Raw genomic sequence first — 18,384 nt, forward strand, 5'->3', positions numbered from 1 at the left:
TACCCAGGGCGCCTGCGCAGACAGACCTCTGGTGAGGTTTCTGGCATGTGATTGGTTCCCGCCAAGCTGGCCCGACTGCCCACGGGCCGCCAGGGAGACCCCGTCGGCGGCGCTGGAGAGCCAGGGCTCCCTGACGAAGCCCCGCCCCTAGTACGCGACGCAACTCAGTCTCTGGCGCGCGCCTGGGCAAACAGGCCCCGCCTATTCTGGACGGAGGGTTAGAGTAGGAGCGTGGGGTTGGCGGAAGGTGGAGTGACGCCAAACAAAGGGGGACAGAAAAAGGGGCAAATGTGGCGCGGGTAATGCGGTCAGGAAGCAGGAAGGCACGTGGCAGAGAACCAAATCCTGGATCCAGCCATGCCTGAAGACAGAACTACCCACCCCCGCCCCCGCCCCCGCCCCCGCCCCCGCCACGATCGTTCAGTTACACACATCCAGAAACTCTCCCTTTGCTTAAGCCAACATGAATCCTTTTTTCCTTCTTTCCTTCTTTCTTTCTTTCTTTCTTTCTTTCTCTTCTTCTTTGAATGCTTTTATTTAGTTTTGAGAGCAAGACAGAGACAGCGTGAGCGGGGAAGGGGCAGAGAGACAGAGAGGGAGACACAGAATCTGAGGCAGACTGCAGGCTCTGAGCTGTCAGCACAGAGCTCGACGCAGGGCTCAAACCCACGAACTGTGAGATCGTGACCTGAGCCGAAGTCAGACCCTCAACCGACTGAGCCACCCAGGCACCCCCGTCGTGAATACTTTCTATTGCTTTTCTTTTTGTCTTTCTTCACTTGCAATAGAAAAGTCTTGTCCTTTATTGAATTGAGGAACCGTAGGTTTTCTTGTCACTTCACCTGAGAACGTGGCTCTCCTTTCTTTTAACAGAGAAACTGGGCTCTTTAAGTTCACAAAGGCATTGGCTCCTAGCTGGTAGGCCTTCAAGCCGTATGGTGGTAGAGTCTTCTGTGGGTAAGAGTCCAGAGAGGGAGGGGAGGGGCTGCAAGGGGCAGCTGGAGGAAAGGGACAAAGAGAAGGGGCACTGGGACCCACCCTTTCCGGATAGGGCTCCCAAGACTGGCCCGGAATTGTGGGGCCAGATCGTCAAGAGACCGGAACTTAGTGTGAGCCTCCCTCCCTCTCCCAGCAAAGCCCAGAGTTAGGCCACCGCCCTGGCCCCACAGACGGACCGCTGAAGGTGCCGGGCGGCCTTAACACGTCCGTCAGGTCACAAAACCAGTCGATTCCAACGCGTCCCCGGGCTCCCCTCCCAGAGGCTAAGCCAGAGCCCTGGCCCGCGGCCCGCCGAGTCAGATGTGATCCGGCCCGCATCTTCCACGGCCTCCTTCCCTCCCCTCTCCACCTTGCTCACTCGGATCCAGCCACACTGGCCTCCTCCCTTCTCTGAAACACACCAGGCCCAGGCCTGCCTCGGGACCCTTGCACTGCCTCTTGCCTGCCTGGGGCTCTCTTCCCCCGGGGTTCCATCTGGCCCACTCAAATAGCATTCCTGGCCGCTCTCCTTAAGGTTGCGTCCCACGCTCTCCCCACCTGCATTACTTTCACAGGTGTCGGGGGGTAAGAAGCAGGTGGGCCCGTCAGCATGGAGGTGCACCTGCGGCAGTAAAGCGTCGTGGGGCACGAAGGAGTTTGGGTGCCGTCGATGACCCTAGGGAGTCTTGAACGGAGCGGGACGGGATGCAACTTACGTCTTATCAGGTCCCCAGTGCCTGCTGCGCTGGGAAGGGGACCAGGGCAGGCAGGACAGAAGTGGGGAGACTGGCACGCAGGCGAGAGACCCCCAGGCTGCGGCCAGTGGAGGTGGGGAGAAGGGAACGGGTTCCGATTGGATCTTGACGGGAGAGCCACCGGGGTTTGCTGACACGGATCGGACGTGGCCCTGGACCTCCTCAGATGCGCGGGACCCCTGCAACGGGTCACCCTTCCTCCCATAAAGGGAGCCCAGCTCCTCCAGAGTCCAACAGCCTCCCCACCTGCTTCCCTGCTCGCCGACCGCCCACCTGCCACACACGGCCACCGTTTTCCCGACGTTTAGTTCAGAAACAAGGTTCCGGGAACAACGACAAAGAAGCTCATGCCAAAACAGAGGGGACAGCTGGGTTTCCGGGACCACGCGCCGGGGCCAGATTCCTCGGCGGGGGAAGAGGGAACAGAGGGGTAAGGCACTGCCGCCTCGGCCACTCGGGGCGGGCGCAGGACAGGGCAGCGGGGGTGAGGGGTCCGGGCCGAGCGGGCACCACGCCGAGGAAGCTGGGCGCTCGGGCCTGGAGAAGGAGACTTCCAGAGCCCCCTGGCCCACGTGGGGCCCTGGCACGAACCCGCTCATAGCTCCCCAGGTGCTGGGGACAGGGCGCCCGAGAAAGGTACGGTCCGACCCCCGAGAAGTCCGGAGGGGATGCCGGGACCCAGCCGCGGGGAGACCCCTGGGCGCAGCCACGGTCTGGGGATGGCTTCGCCGCATCACCCTGGGCGCCCCCCTCCTCGCCATCAAGTGCTGCTGGTGTCGGGGGCCCCTGCTCGGACCCGGCGGGACCGGCCACGGCCAGGGGCAGGTGGCAGAGGCGAGGCCGAGGCTGACCGTGCCACCAAGGAGCCAGGACGACCCAAGGACAGAAGGGGCGTGAGGTTGTCCACATCCCAGAGAAGGGGCACGTGGTGACAGACGGACACGGTGAGGTGCAGATAAATTAAATCAGTAGGTGGTTGGGGGTATAAACAGGAAGACGGGGCAGGGGCTGGCACGACCCGGGGGCACGAGGGTAGGAGGGCGGGGATATTGCTGCTGCCAGGGTCAGGACCCTTGGTCCTGTCACCACCGCCCCCACGCAGGGCCCAAAGAAAGGCACTAATGAAGGGGGCCCGGGTGTGCGCAGGGCACGAGAGACCGGTGACCACCCCATCCCCGCCCCCGTGCCACCCGATCCAGGGCTCGGCCCCGAGGTCACCTCAGGCCTGGGACGCTCCCTCCTCACCGGTTCCGCCACCCTCAGCTGTTGCCGCACACGAGGCTGATGGTCTGTTCCAGGTTTTGCCGCAACTTAGGCTTCCGACAGGAGGCGTCTCGGCCCGGAGCGGTGAGGACCTGGGGGAGGAGGGCTCCCCCGGAGCCGGGCTGGCGAGGAGGGGCCGCTCCCTCCCTTGCCAAGCCGTCCTCCCCTGCCTGAGCTCTTCTGTCCCTCCTGCGTCCACGCACCCCGCTCTCTGCGGGTCCCCGGCACGTGGGAAGGGCTGCAGCCCCCCACCTCTGCACACGCTGCGACTTGGCCACCCCGAAGCCACCGCCTTCTCTGCTCGGCGGCCACAGTGCGGCCCTTCCCGGGAGTGGTTTGGACCCGCTGTCCCCAAACGCCCCGTCCCCTCCTGGCCCACACCCCACACCCCATCTCCCCATCCCCTCCTGAACCCCAACCCCGTACCTCATCTCCCCGACCCCTACTGACCCGGAATCTGCACCCAACCTCCAGGTCCCCTCCTGACCCCCACCCCGCACCCAATTCCCCATCCTCTCCTGATCCGGAATCTGGACCCAACCTCCAGGTCCCCTCCTGACCCCACCCCGCACCCAATGTCGCCATCCCCTCCGGACCCCCATCTGCACCCCGCACCCGATCACCTTGTCCCATCCTGACCCCCACCCGCCACCCCAATTTCCCGGCCCCTCCTGGCCCACCCTGCACCCAACCTCCAAGTCCCCTCCTGACTCCCACCCCGCACCCCAAATCCCCATCCACTCCCGATCCGGAATCTGCACCCAGCCTCCAGGTCCCACCTGACCCCCACTCTGCACCCAACCTCCCATCCCCTCCTGACCCTCACCCCATACCCGACCTCCCTGTCCCGTCCTGACCCCTACTCCTCACCTGACCTCCTCATCCACTCTTGACCCCCAACCCTACCGAGCACCCGATCTCCCTGACTCCTCCTGACCCCCACCCCCCACCCAACTTCCTGGTCCCCTCCCGACTCCCACCCCGCACCTGACATTCCTGTGTCCTCCTGACACACGCCCCCACCCCGCACCCGACTTCCTTATCCCCTCCAGACCTCCAGCCCGCACCCCTTGCCAAATCTTCCCGTCTCCTCCTGACCCCCACCCTGCACCCCGTACCCCATCTCCTCATCGCCTCCTGACTCCACCTCGCACCTGGTCTCCCCGTCCCCTCTGGAACCACACCTCACATCCCATCTCCCTGTCCCCTCCCAACTCCCACCCTGCACCTGACTTCCTCGACCCCTCCTGACCCGCACCCCACACCGACCCTGTCTTTGCAGGTCTTCAGGATCTCGCTGTCAAACACAGTGAGCATTCTAGGGCCTCATCGCCCTTGACCATCAGCAGCACCCCGGGGAGAGGATCGCTCTCTCCTCCCTCCTGACCACCTCCTTCCTGCCCCCAGTGTGTGTGTGTGTGTGTGTGTGTGGGTGGGTGGGTGGGTGTGTGGGTGGGTGGGTGGGTGGGTGGGTGTGTGTGTGGGTGGGTGGGTAGGTGTGTGTGCGGGCGCGCACGTCTCACTCCTGTTCCAGGAGGCCACCCTGCAGTCTTAGGGTCCCTCCCTCCCCTCCTCAGTCTCTGCCGCCGGCTCCCTCTCTGCTCTGCCACCTCGGAGTGTCCCAGGACCCCAGGGCTCGGTGCGTGGGCCACTTGTCCCCCTATACCGGCTCTCGGCTGCCCGTGGCGAGCTCGTGCAGGCTCGGGGCTCTCTGGGCCGTGTCCTGGGCCCCAGATTTGTATCTTCATCGCAGACATTTGCCCACACTGCAGACTCCTGTATCCAGCTGCCAAGTAGACATCTCTATTCAGATTTGAGTAAGATAACTCAAATTTAACACGCAAAAAATGATGTCCACTCTTGCACTCTTGTTATGTTTAACCATAACAATAATAGTACTTAGTGAAATAGCCTAAGGGAAGCTACAGAAACCTGTAAAGAAGCCTTCAATATGCATTGGTCCACTGTGGTTAATAAATACTTGTGTTTTTTTTTTTTAACTTGTTGAGAATATCAAAGTTTTGTTATAATTGGAAAATACCTTTCCTTGCCATTTCTTCATTTTATCTTTGCTCCTGGTCTTTTGGTATAGAGTGGCTTAAAACTTTTTTGTTTACGTGATCCATTGTTTCAGTATAATTTGCGGTTTGCATTTCCTATGAAAGGCCTTCCTCAGTATAAAATTACAAAAATATTCACTGAGAACATCTTCTAGTACTTTAAAACTTTAACATCCTGGGAGGTAATTTTCGTGAGAAAGAACATTGGTATGTAAGTTTGTTTTCTTTCCAAAAGGTTTTAGTCAAGGTGTCCCAAACCACTTAGCGAATAATCTGTATTTCTCCCTTGAGGTGAAATGTCATCTTCAGCACATTCTAAACCCCCCTTCAGTGTAATCTTGCACTTTTGTTGTTCCAGCTAATTTAGGTTGGGTGGGACAGGATGGCCTGTCTAGGGCAATGATCTGAACGACATGGTCTGGAACATTGGGAGTGAAGGGAGGAAAGAGAGAGGAAGGGAGAGGAAAAGGAGGAGGAGGAGGAGGAGGGGGAGAGTGAGTAGAAGAGAAGGGAGGGAGGAAGAGAGGAAAAAGGACAGAGGAGACATAGAGAAACTCTCCCAAGCAGAGGAAATTGGTTTCTTCTGGAGTGCCAGGAGGCAAGCTCACAGAAGTGTCAGTCAGCCGGGTGACATTTCAGAGGGATTTGTGGCTCTCCAAGTCTTCCCAACAATGTCAGATATCCTCGCGACCACTGCGAGGAAGCCACTCTTTGGTGCTCTTGCATTAAGGACAGAGGCGCGGGGAGGTTGGAGACCCAGCTGCCATTGCAATGGCAATGTGACAACAACTCTCAGGACCTTTTCTGAGGTGGGTTTTCTTGACGTCTCCACACTTTGGCTGCCTGCGCTAAGGGACCCCACCAGCAAGGTCAGAGAGAGGCCGGGAGGTTCCTTCTGGGTCTGGACGCAATCATGTCAAGATTGGAGTAGTGGTTCCCAGGCTCTGGGTTACCCGAGACCATCAGACGTGACCGTGTACCACGTGGTCACCTTTAAAAATGGCTTCCCGGCAGCGTGTACCCAAACTCTACCTAGAGTTTGCCTTCGGAGAACACATGGTCCAGGTTGCGCACTGGTGACAGTTGGGTTCTCTGCTTCCCTGTCCTGCGATGTGAATGGGAGTCTGTTGGCCTCCCCCAGCTTCACCCACTAAGTCATTGCGAATCACCCAAATCACCCCGCATTTCCTGAGGCTGTTGCTTGAAACCCACTGACCGTTCTCATCTGTATGAGTTGGAGTACTTTGGTTCTAAGAGACAAAACGCAGCTCTAAGTGGGAAGGGAAGTGCTCATTGGTGAGACGCCCACGTATACACAGAGGGTCCTGCTGGAGTGTGCAGCACACCACTGATCAGCACAAGTGTGTGAGCAAACCATGTGAAGCCAGAGAAAGAACCATCTTAAAGGAGGAAAGGTAATTGTGCCGACCCCGCAAGCAGGACAGAGACTGGTGGCTATCCCCACTGGCAGGGACACAGACCTCATAATTCTGGAGGCCTTGGGCAGGGCGCTCAGAAGGGTCTTGCCTCAGTAGTGTAGCGGGAAAAACGAATCCTCCGCTGAGCTGTTCTGGTCCCACGCAGCAAATCTTCAAAAGCCAAGACTCAAAAGGATCAATCTTTTCCCACTCACTTAACAGCATCCCTGAGCAAAGCTCATGACTATGTTTAGGAATACAAAGACATCCAAGGACACCTGGGTGGCTCAGTTGGTTGAGCGTCTGACTCTCGATTTGGGCTCAGGTCATGGCTCCAGGGTCGTGGGTTCGAGCCCGGAGTCGGGTTCTGTGCTGAGCGTGGAGCCTGCTCAAGATTCTCTCTCTCACCCTCTGCCCCTCTCCCCCGCTCGCTCTGTCTCCAAAATAAAAAGAGAAAATTCTAACCTTTAAAACAGGAATACAAAGACATCCAGAACCCAAGGAAAAATCACACTGTCTGGCATCCAGCCCAACATTACCAGGCATGCAGAGAAGCAGGAGGATCCAACCCGCGATGAGAAGACAAATCAAGCAATAACAGGCATCCAGATTGGCAAGAAAGAAGAAAAACCGCCCTCATTCTCAGACATGATTACGTATATAGAAAATCTAGTGGCGTCTACAAAAGAGCTATCAGACTAATCAGGGACCTTAGCAAGTTTTCAGGATTCAGCATATTTTAGAGAGAGCTACTTTAAGAACATGTACACATTAAAAATAAGAGGCTTAGGGGCACCTGGCTGGCTCAGTCCATAGAACATGTGACTTTTGATCTCGGGGTCATGAGTTAGAGCCCCACATTGGGCATAGAGCTTATTAAAAAAGAATAAAGTAAAAGGCTTCATTCTCCCTGTTGAAAATATGGGAAGAGATGGTCCCCTCCCCTTCCTTAAAGCATTTACTTTACACGCCTTGTAAGTTCTTTCTTTGTTTCTTTGAAAATAGGTAGTATTTTTTAAAGGGTAGAGGCGCCCGGGTGGCTCAGTGCTCGAGTATCCGACTTCAGCTCAGGTCATGATCTCATGGCTCATGACTTTGAGCCCTGCATCGGGCTCTGTGCTGTCAGCACAAAGCACGCTTCAGATCCTCTGTCTCCCTTTCTCTCTGCCCCTCCCCCACTCCTTCTCTGAATGAATGAATGAATGAATGAATGAATAAATAAATAAATAAATAAATAAATAAATTTAAGGAAAAAAAGGCTAAAAGAGCCCCTTGCCATCTTTATAACCCAGGAATGTGTTCTTCAAGGACCTGGGAAACATCTCTTTGGAATGTAAACATCAAGCAAGATTGTGTCCCGATCTTCAGTTTCTGTGGGAGGGTAGAAGCCTAACTTCAGTAGGCACCTTGCTCCAAGTTGCAAAACTAGCTCCTGTCATAAAGGTATGAAAAAGCTTATTTTTTCCTTGGATAAAGCCGATCAATTGTATTAGTCTGCTCAAGCTGCTATAGCAAAGTACCTCACACTGGGTGGCTTACACAACAGAAGTTTATTTTCTCACAGTTCTGGATGCTAGAAGTCCATGATCAAGGTGCCAGCAAATTCAGCTTCTGGTGAGAATTTGCTTCCTTGCTTGTAGAGGTCCACCTTCTCCTCTGTCCTCACACGGCCTCTCCTCAGTGCAGGTGAGGAGAGAGCGGGGGAGTAGGGGCGGGGAGGGAGGGAGAGGAAGAGGGGGGTGCTCTCTGGTGTCTCTCTTATAAGGACACCAGTCTTATTGGACCAGAGCCCCATTCTTATGACCTCATTTAAACTTGCTTCCTCAAAGGTCCCATCTCCGAATACAGCCACACTGGGGTTTAGGGCTTCAGCATATTAATGTGGGGGAGGGAACACAAACGCGCCGTCTGAAACAGCCACGACCTAATACACACGGCCACCCCAGTTCCCAGGGAAATTCAGGATGAACTATGTGCGGGGCCTGGTGGCGTCACGTCCTCTTACTTGAGGTCTACTTGTGGTGGATGTTGAGAACACGTGATGAGCTCTACCCGCTTACCTATACAAAAGGGTGAAAGCTCCCTGTCTTTGGAATCTCTTAGCAGATTGCCTGTGATGCGCATCACATTCTGGTACAATGCCTACTCAATGAGAAAACTGTTTTGCTTCCACAATTGTGGAGACTTTTTCTGGGTTGGCAGATGATTTGGTTCTATTTTTTTTTTTTTTTTTGTCAGCTAGGAAAAATGCCTGAGAAGAGCCCTCTTCATAGTAGAGGGAAGAGGGCAGGGGGAAGAGGGAAACAGGTACCCCCATTGTGCCCTCCGTTTCAAAGAGGGCCAAATGAAGATTTCAAGGTACAAAAGGACCTGGGAGTATAGAGAAGCCACTGCAAAGCCAGGATTGGGATTCTTATCAACCTTATGTTCTCCTCAATTCTTTCTAATTTTTTAAAAATGTTTATTTATTTTTGAGAGAGAGAGACAGAGAGACAGAGAGACAGAGCGTGAGCAGGGGAGGGGCAGAGAGGCAGAGGGAGACATAGAATCTGAAGCAGGCTCCAGCCTCTGAGCTGTCAGCACAGAGCCCGACAAGGCGCTGGAACTCACTAACTGTGAGATCGTGACCTGAGCCAAAGTCAGCCGCTTAACAGACTGAGTCACCCAGGTGCCCCATGTTCTCCCCAATTCTTACCTACTTTGCCTGCGTTTGCCCATTTCTGCGTTTTTCATTAGTCGCATGGATGTTCCCTGGAGCCGGAAGAAGGAAAAACACTCTCCCAGTCTCCTGGTGGCTCCACTCAACCGTGCTGAGGTTGGAGGGATAGGGTGGCTAAGACAGTAGGTGCTTGAATCAAACAGACCCGGCCTCTGTCGGCCTCCATTCTTCGCCTAGAACCGGTGTAGAGACGACAGTACCCAGCTCACCAGGCTGTCCTGAGAATTACACATGACGATGTGGGTCGGGAGCATAGCGTAGCGCCTGCACACAGAAGATTTTGATTTCATTCTATTTTCCCAGGGTGGTCACCACAATCACAGCAGGCACTAGTGGCAGAATTCTGGCTACCAGAGTGGTTCGCCTAATTGGCAAGTGAGGAATTTCCACCTCAGTGTTGGAGCACGTGGAAGCGTCATGAAGAGTGAAAACTACGCTCTCTCGAGTTATGTCGAATGGCGTGACTATCCCCTGCCTGCTGTGGCCCACATCGACAACGTCCGCCAGCCAGAAGGCCTCGAAAGAGAAGAGGCCTTCCTGCAGCATCCTCTCCACTGATGAAAAAGCTGAATCGTGCCACATTCAGTTCAACGAGAGCTTGGCTGAAACGAACAGGAGCACAAACAAGCAGAAGACGGTTGTAGGCACCACCATGTTCTCCATCAGCCGCTGCTCTCGTTCTGATCTGGGAGAAGCACTGCGTGTACGGCCCCATCCCGCAACCTCTGAAGAGGAGTGGGGTGGCCAAGCAGACCGAGAGGATGCTCGACTTGGAAGGCCAGCCCGATCCAGGGCTTCTCAGTCAAGCGGGACTACGACAAAAACGAGTGGAAGAAACAGTAGCCCGCCACTCGGCCATCTGAGCCTCGCCTTGTCCTGCAACCTCCACGCGGCTCGGTGTACTTGCTGGGAACTGTTGTGTCGCAGCACCGATGCTAACAGGTGAGCAGTTTACGTGACAAAAAATATTTCCCCCAAACTATGCTACACTGCCTCTCTCTCTGCCTCACTCACCCCGACCAATTGTCCCAGCACTTGTCTTCTCTGATTTGAAACAAGGCCAGGAAAGCACAACGTTCTTATTCTAGTGTTTCTAAGTTCTTTGCTCATGCAAATTGAGGGTTTTTTTTTAATATGTGAAATTTATTGTCTAATTGGTTTCCATGCAACACCCAGTGCTCATCCCAAAAGATGCCCTCTTCAATACCCATCACCCACCCTCCTCTCCCTCCCACCCCCATCAACCTTCAGTTTGTTCTCAGTTTTGAAGCGTCTCTTATGCTTTGGCTCCCTCCCACCCTAACCTCTTTTTTTTTTCCTTCCCCTCCCCCATGGGTTTCTCTTAAGTTTCTCAGGATCCACATAAGAGTGAAAACATACGGTATCTGTCTTTCTCTGTATGGCTTATTTCACTTAGCATCACACTCTCCAGTTCCATCCACGTTGCTACAAAGGGCCATATTTCATTCTTTCTCATTGCCACGTAGTACTCCATTGTGTATACAAACCACAATTTCTTTATCCATTCATCAGTTGATGGACATTTAGGCTCTTTTCATAACTTGGCTATTGTTGAGAGTGCTGCTATAAACATTGGGGTCCAAGGGCCCCTATGCATCAGTATTCCCGTATCCCTTGGGTAAATTCCCAGCAGTGCTACTGCTGGGTCATAGGGTAGGTCTATTTTTAATTTTCTGAGGAACCTCCACACTGTTTTCCAGTGTGGCTGCACCCAAACTGAGTTTCTCCTTGTGGCAGAAAACAGATCCAGCCACGACAGGGATGCGGGGAAACCACCATTCTGCTGGTGCCAGAATTCTGGCACATTTTCTGGAGAGCCACTCTGTATGATAGATCTGCCTCTTGGAATCCATCTTAAGAAAACAGCCATTCACGCAGAGACTTACATGCAAGAATCCCACCAAAACATTATGTGTAATAGGAAAAAAATTGCGAGAAACTGAAGTGTTGAACAAATGCATCATAATACATCTTGTACGTATCCATGCAGTAAGATATTTTTGAAGAAGTTTTAGACAGAGGGAAAGCCCAAAAATGTTTCAGGGGAAAAAAAAAAAAAAAAAACAACTGATGCTAAACTTGAAGAAGCTTACTCCTTGCTATGACTGTTATACATTTAACGTATTCCTACAACCCTAAAGCCACGAGAGTATTCTGAAATCCTGACGGTAGTCAATGTTGAATGACAGGACCCAAGCAATCTTAATTTCCTTTCATTTCGTCAATTGTATTCGATTGCCTTGTACTAGAGTACTAGAACCAGAACCTCCCCTCCAACCTGAGGACACATGGGAGAAAATCTGGGTGCTGAAAAGAAACTCAGATACGGAACATTAACTCAGTTTTATTATCTGTATTCTTTAAGCAGCAATCAAAACAAGTGGGCACAGAGCACCCACGGGCCAGTACAGGCAAATAACTAAGCCCCAGAAATAAAGTGGCAACTACTGCAAAGGTCATGCCCCTGGGGAAGGGCACATGGCCTTCCACTGGATACTGTCATGGACTCAGCCCCCTTTTCCAGGCCGAGGCCTAGAAAAAATCGCGGGCACCAAGTGCTGCATGGTCTGCACCACCATGGAAAGCTGGTTGAGCAAGGAGGCGGTGGAAATCTGCAGGAGGACAGGGTCTTCAGCAGTCAGTCGGCTAAAAGTAAGGGGAAAAGGAAATCACTTTAGATTTGATAACTCCTGGCCCTCCTCACTCCAATCTCCCCCCTCAAGGTTACCCCTCCGTGTCTCCCTTAGAGCAACCCCTGAGGCGGCCACAGACCCGGGGCCCCATGTGCCTCCTTAGACCAAGCCCTTGGTGTCTGCACATCTCCAACCGAAGTGGCCGTCGGGCAGAGGTTACCTCAGCTCCCCACTGCCTCCCGCCAGCCCCTTCTAGAACTTACATAAACAAGTCACTGCCAATCACCGTGAGCTCCGTGTGAACCGCTTCGTGGTAGCATTCGGCACTCGAGGTCAGGTACTGGTAGGTCAGCTCCGCATCCACGTAACACAGGAAAGGCACCGTGAGGGCACTGGTGGACATTCGGTTAAGGCATATCTGGGTGGACCTCATGGAGGAGGCTTCCTTGCCCATCGGAGGCCCGCCTGCCCCCGGACCGCCCTTAGGGCCACCCAAGACCACCTCGGCCGCCCCTTCGGGAAACGTGCATCGCGGCACCCCCAGCTGCTTCCTCCAGCCTCCCTCGGCCCCCCCACCCCCACCCCCACCCCCACTTCCCTTCTGTGCCCCCGCAAGTCCCCGACACCTCTCCCGCCCATCCACCGGGGCCGCCACCTGCCTCCCCTCCCGGCCATTCCCCGCCGCCCCCCGACCTCGGGAGCTCCTTGGAAAGGATACAATTCCAACACTTGCTTTTCTGAGGCTTCCCCGGAGGCCGAGGCCGAAGCCTCTTCCCCCTGCCTTGGGGCGGGCCATGCCCCCTCGACCTGGGGAGCTTCCCCAGCCACGGTGCCCGACGTCGCGGTGCCGTCCCGGCCTCCGGGATTTCCGGGGCCACTGGACGAGCCAGCACTACCCGTCGCACCACCGGCGCCGTCGTCCAGGATCTGCGCGCCGTCCGCGCCGTCCGCGCCGTCGCCCGGGGCCTGCATGGCCGCCACACCCGCCCGCTCAGAGGCCGCCGCTAAACCGCGCGCCCCGCCGACCGCTGAGGCGCTGGGACTGCTTCACGAAGCTCCGCCCCTCCGTGCGCAAGGCTGCTGGGGATACCCAGGGCGCCTGCGCAGACAGACCTCTGGTGAGGTTTCTGGCATGTGATTGGTTCCCGCCAAGCTGGCCCGACTGCCCACGGGCCGCCAGGGAGACCCCGTCGGCGGCGCTGGAGAGCCAGGGCTCCCTGACGAAGCCCCGCCCCTAGTACGCGACGCAACTCAGTCTCTGGCGCGCGCCTGGGCAAACAGGCCCCGCCTATTCTGGACGGAGGGTTAGAGTAGGAGCGTGGGGTTGGCGGAAGGTGGAGTGACGCCAAACAAAGGGGGACAGAAAAAGGGGCAAATGTGGCGCGGGTAATGCGGTCAGGAAGCAGGAAGGCACGTGGCAGAGAACCAAATCCTGGATCCAGCCATGCCTGAAGACAGAACTACCCACCCCCGCCCCCGCCCCCGCCCCCGCCCCCGCCACGATCGTTCAGTTACACACATCCAGAAACTCTCCCTTTGCTTAAGCCAACATGAATCCTTTTTTCCTTCTTTCCTTCTTTCTTTCTTTCTTTCTTTCTTTCTCTTCTTCTTTGAATGCTTTTATTTAGTTTTGAGAGCAAGACAGAGACAGCGTGAGCGGGGAAGGGGCAGAGAGACAGAGAGGGAGACACAGAATCTGAGGCAGACTGCAGGCTCTGAGCTGTCAGCACAGAGCTCGACGCAGGGCTCAAACCCACGAACTGTGAGATCGTGACCTGAGCCGAAGTCAGACCCTCAACCGACTGAGCCACCCAGGCACCCCCGTCGTGAATACTTTCTATTGCTTTTCTTTTTGTCTTTCTTCACTTGCAATAGAAAAGTCTTGTCCTTTATTGAATTGAGGAACCGTAGGTTTTCTTGTCACTTCACCTGAGAACGTGGCTCTCCTTTCTTTTAACAGAGAAACTGGGCTCTTTAAGTTCACAAAGGCATTGGCTCCTAGCTGGTAGGCCTTCAAGCCGTATGGTGGTAGAGTCTTCTGTGGGTAAGAGTCCAGAGAGGGAGGGGAGGGGCTGCAAGGGGCAGCTGGAGGAAAGGGACAAAGAGAAGGGGCACTGGGACCCACCCTTTCCGGATAGGGCTCCCAAGACTGGCCCGGAATTGTGGGGCCAGATCGTCAAGAGACCGGAACTTAGTGTGAGCCTCCCTCCCTCTCCCAGCAAAGCCCAGAGTTAGGCCACCGCCCTGGCCCCACAGACGGACCGCTGAAGGTGCCGGGCGGCCTTAACACGTCCGTCAGGTCACAAAACCAGTCGATTCCAACGCGTCCCCGGGCTCCCCTCCCAGAGGCTAAGCCAGAGCCCTGGCCCGCGGCCCGCCGAGTCAGATGTGATCCGGCCCGCATCTTCCACGGCCTCCTTCCCTCCCCTCTCCACCTTGCTCACTCGGATCCAGCCACACTGGCCTCCTCCCTTCTCTGAAACACACCAGGCCCAGGCCTGCCTCGGGACCCTTGCACTGCCTCTTGCCTGCCTGGGGCTCTCTTCCCCCGGGGTTCCATCTGGCCCACTCAAATAGCATTCCTGGCCGCTCTCCTTAAGGTTGCGTCCCACGCTCTCCCCACCTGCATTACTTTCACAGGTGTCGGGGGGTAAGAAGCAGGTGGGCCCGTCAGCATGGAGGTGCACCTGCGGCAGTAAAGCGTCGTGGGGCACGAAGGAGTTTGGGTGCCGTCGATGACCCTAGGGAGTCTTGAACGGAGCGGGACGGGATGCAACTTACGTCTTATCAGGTCCCCAGTGCCTGCTGCGCTGGGAAGGGGACCAGGGCAGGCAGGACAGAAGTGGGGAGACTGGCACGCAGGCGAGAGACCCCCAGGCTGCGGCCAGTGGAGGTGGGGAGAAGGGAACGGGTTCCGATTGGATCTTGACGGGAGAGCCACCGGGGTTTGCTGACACGGATCGGACGTGGCCCTGGACCTCCTCAGATGCGCGGGACCCCTGCAACGGGTCACCCTTCCTCCCATAAAGGGAGCCCAGCTCCTCCAGAGTCCAACAGCCTCCCCACCTGCTTCCCTGCTCGCCGACCGCCCACCTGCCACACACGGCCACCGTTTTCCCGACGTTTAGTTCAGAAACAAGGTTCCGGGAACAACGACAAAGAAGCTCATGCCAAAACAGAGGGGACAGCTGGGTTTCCGGGACCACGCGCCGGGGCCAGATTCCTCGGCGGGGGAAGAGGGAACAGAGGGGTAAGGCACTGCCGCCTCGGCCACTCGGGGCGGGCGCAGGACAGGGCAGCGGGGGTGAGGGGTCCGGGCCGAGCGGGCACCACGCCGAGGAAGCTGGGCGCTCGGGCCTGGAGAAGGAGACTTCCAGAGCCCCCTGGCCCACGTGGGGCCCTGGCACGAACCCGCTCATAGCTCCCCAGGTGCTGGGGACAGGGCGCCCGAGAAAGGTACGGTCCGACCCCCGAGAAGTCCGGAGGGGATGCCGGGACCCAGCCGCGGGGAGACCCCTGGGCGCAGCCACGGTCTGGGGATGGCTTCGCCGCATCACCCTGGGCGCCCCCCTCCTCGCCATCAAGTGCTGCTGGTGTCGGGGGCCCCTGCTCGGACCCGGCGGGACCGGCCACGGCCAGGGGCAGGTGGCAGAGGCGAGGCCGAGGCTGACCGTGCCACCAAGGAGCCAGGACGACCCAAGGACAGAAGGGGCGTGAGGTTGTCCACATCCCAGAGAAGGGGCACGTGGTGACAGACGGACACGGTGAGGTGCAGATAAATTAAATCAGTAGGTGGTTGGGGGTATAAACAGGAAGACGGGGCAGGGGCTGGCACGACCCGGGGGCACGAGGGTAGGAGGGCGGGGATATTGCTGCTGCCAGGGTCAGGACCCTTGGTCCTGTCACCACCGCCCCCACGCAGGGCCCAAAGAAAGGCACTAATGAAGGGGGCCCGGGTGTGCGCAGGGCACGAGAGACCGGTGACCACCCCATCCCCGCCCCCGTGCCACCCGATCCAGGGCTCGGCCCCGAGGTCACCTCAGGCCTGGGACGCTCCCTCCTCACCGGTTCCGCCACCCTCAGCTGTTGCCGCACACGAGGCTGATGGTCTGTTCCAGGTTTTGCCGCAACTTAGGCTTCCGACAGGAGGCGTCTCGGCCCGGAGCGGTGAGGACCTGGGGGAGGAGGGCTCCCCCGGAGCCGGGCTGGCGAGGAGGGGCCGCTCCCTCCCTTGCCAAGCCGTCCTCCCCTGCCTGAGCTCTTCTGTCCCTCCTGCGTCCACGCACCCCGCTCTCTGCGGGTCCCCGGCACGTGGGAAGGGCTGCAGCCCCCCACCTCTGCACACGCTGCGACTTGGCCACCCCGAAGCCACCGCCTTCTCTGCTCGGCGGCCACAGTGCGGCCCTTCCCGGGAGTGGTTTGGACCCGCTGTCCCCAAACGCCCCGTCCCCTCCTGGCCCACACCCCACACCCCATCTCCCCATCCCCTCCTGAACCCCAACCCCGTACCTCATCTCCCCGACCCCTACTGACCCGGAATCTGCACCCAACCTCCAGGTCCCCTCCTGACCCCCACCCCGCACCCAATTCCCCATCCTCTCCTGATCCGGAATCTGGACCCAACCTCCAGGTCCCCTCCTGACCCCACCCCGCACCCAATGTCGCCATCCCCTCCGGACCCCCATCTGCACCCCGCACCCGATCACCTTGTCCCATCCTGACCCCCACCCGCCACCCCAATTTCCCGGCCCCTCCTGGCCCACCCTGCACCCAACCTCCAAGTCCCCTCCTGACTCCCACCCCGCACCCCAAATCCCCATCCACTCCCGATCCGGAATCTGCACCCAGCCTCCAGGTCCCACCTGACCCCCACTCTGCACCCAACCTCCCATCCCCTCCTGACCCTCACCCCATACCCGACCTCCCTGTCCCGTCCTGACCCCTACTCCTCACCTGACCTCCTCATCCACTCTTGACCCCCAACCCTACCGAGCACCCGATCTCCCTGACTCCTCCTGACCCCCACCCCCCACCCAACTTCCTGGTCCCCTCCCGACTCCCACCCCGCACCTGACATTCCTGTGTCCTCCTGACACACGCCCCCACCCCGCACCCGACTTCCTTATCCCCTCCAGACCTCCAGCCCGCACCCCTTGCCAAATCTTCCCGTCTCCTCCTGACCCCCACCCTGCACCCCGTACCCCATCTCCTCATCGCCTCCTGACTCCACCTCGCACCTGGTCTCCCCGTCCCCTCTGGAACCACACCTCACATCCCATCTCCCTGTCCCCTCCCAACTCCCACCCTGCACCTGACTTCCTCGACCCCTCCTGACCCGCACCCCACACCGACCCTGTCTTTGCAGGTCTTCAGGATCTCGCTGTCAAACACAGTGAGCATTCTAGGGCCTCATCGCCCTTGACCATCAGCAGCACCCCGGGGAGAGGATCGCTCTCTCCTCCCTCCTGACCACCTCCTTCCTGCCCCCAGTGTGTGTGTGTGTGTGTGTGTGTGTGGGTGGGTGGGTGTGTGGGTGGGTGTGTGTGTGGGTGGGTGGGTAGGTGTGTGTGCGGGCGCGCACGTCTCACTCCTGTTCCAGGAGGCCACCCTGCAGTCTTAGGGTCCCTCCCTCCCCTCCTCAGTCTCTGCCGCCGGCTCCCTCTCTGCTCTGCCACCTCGGAGTGTCCCAGGACCCCAGGGCTCGGTGCGTGGGCCACTTGTCCCCCTATACCGGCTCTCGGCTGCCCGTGGCGAGCTCGTGCAGGCTCGGGGCTCTCTGGGCCGTGTCCTGGGCCCCAGATTTGTATCTTCATCGCAGACATTTGCCCACACTGCAGACTCCTGTATCCAGCTGCCAAGTAGACATCTCTATTCAGATTTGAGTAAGATAACTCAAATTTAACACGCAAAAAATGATGTCCACTCTTGCACTCTTGTTATGTTTAACCATAACAATAATAGTACTTAGTGAAATAGCCTAAGGGAAGCTACAGAAACCTGTAAAGAAGCCTTCAATATGCATTGGTCCACTGTGGTTAATAAATACTTGTGTTTTTTTTTTTTAACTTGTTGAGAATATCAAAGTTTTGTTATAATTGGAAAATACCTTTCCTTGCCATTTCTTCATTTTATCTTTGCTCCTGGTCTTTTGGTATAGAGTGGCTTAAAACTTTTTTGTTTACGTGATCCATTGTTTCAGTATAATTTGCGGTTTGCATTTCCTATGAAAGGCCTTCCTCAGTATAAAATTACAAAAATATTCACTGAGAACATCTTCTAGTACTTTAAAACTTTAACATCCTGGGAGGTAATTTTCGTGAGAAAGAACATTGGTATGTAAGTTTGTTTTCTTTCCAAAAGGTTTTAGTCAAGGTGTCCCAAACCACTTAGCGAATAATCTGTATTTCTCCCTTGAGGTGAAATGTCATCTTCAGCACATTCTAAACCCCCCTTCAGTGTAATCTTGCACTTTTGTTGTTCCAGCTAATTTAGGTTGGGTGGGACAGGATGGCCTGTCTAGGGCAATGATCTGAACGA

The 18,384-nt window shown here is 56.7% G+C and overlaps 1 protein-coding gene and 1 pseudogene across 1 annotated transcript; one reads left to right on the forward strand and one right to left on the reverse strand.

Moving 5' to 3' along the window:
• Positions 1-9,390: 9,390 nt before the first annotated feature.
• Positions 9,391-10,129, forward strand: LOC145713869 (cytochrome c oxidase subunit 4 isoform 1, mitochondrial pseudogene; annotated as a pseudogene).
• Positions 10,130-11,542: 1,413 nt separating this feature from the next.
• Positions 11,543-12,934, reverse strand: LOC145713564 (EKC/KEOPS complex subunit LAGE3-like). Its single transcript, XM_081792427.1, has 3 exons — positions 12,566-12,934; positions 12,111-12,239; positions 11,543-11,860 (listed from the first exon to the last, which is right to left on the reverse strand). The coding sequence occupies exons 1-3, from the start codon at positions 12,817-12,819 to the stop codon at positions 11,722-11,724; spliced, it is 522 nt and encodes a 173-aa protein (XP_081648553.1). The 5' UTR covers positions 12,820-12,934; the 3' UTR covers positions 11,543-11,721.
• Between the last annotated feature and the right edge of the window lie 5,450 nt (positions 12,935-18,384).

This window comes from Panthera onca, chromosome X, assembly GCF_046562875.1.
Source record: "Panthera onca isolate mPanOnc1 chromosome X, mPanOnc1 haplotype 2, whole genome shotgun sequence".
Lineage (NCBI taxonomy): Eukaryota > Metazoa > Chordata > Mammalia > Carnivora > Felidae > Panthera > Panthera onca.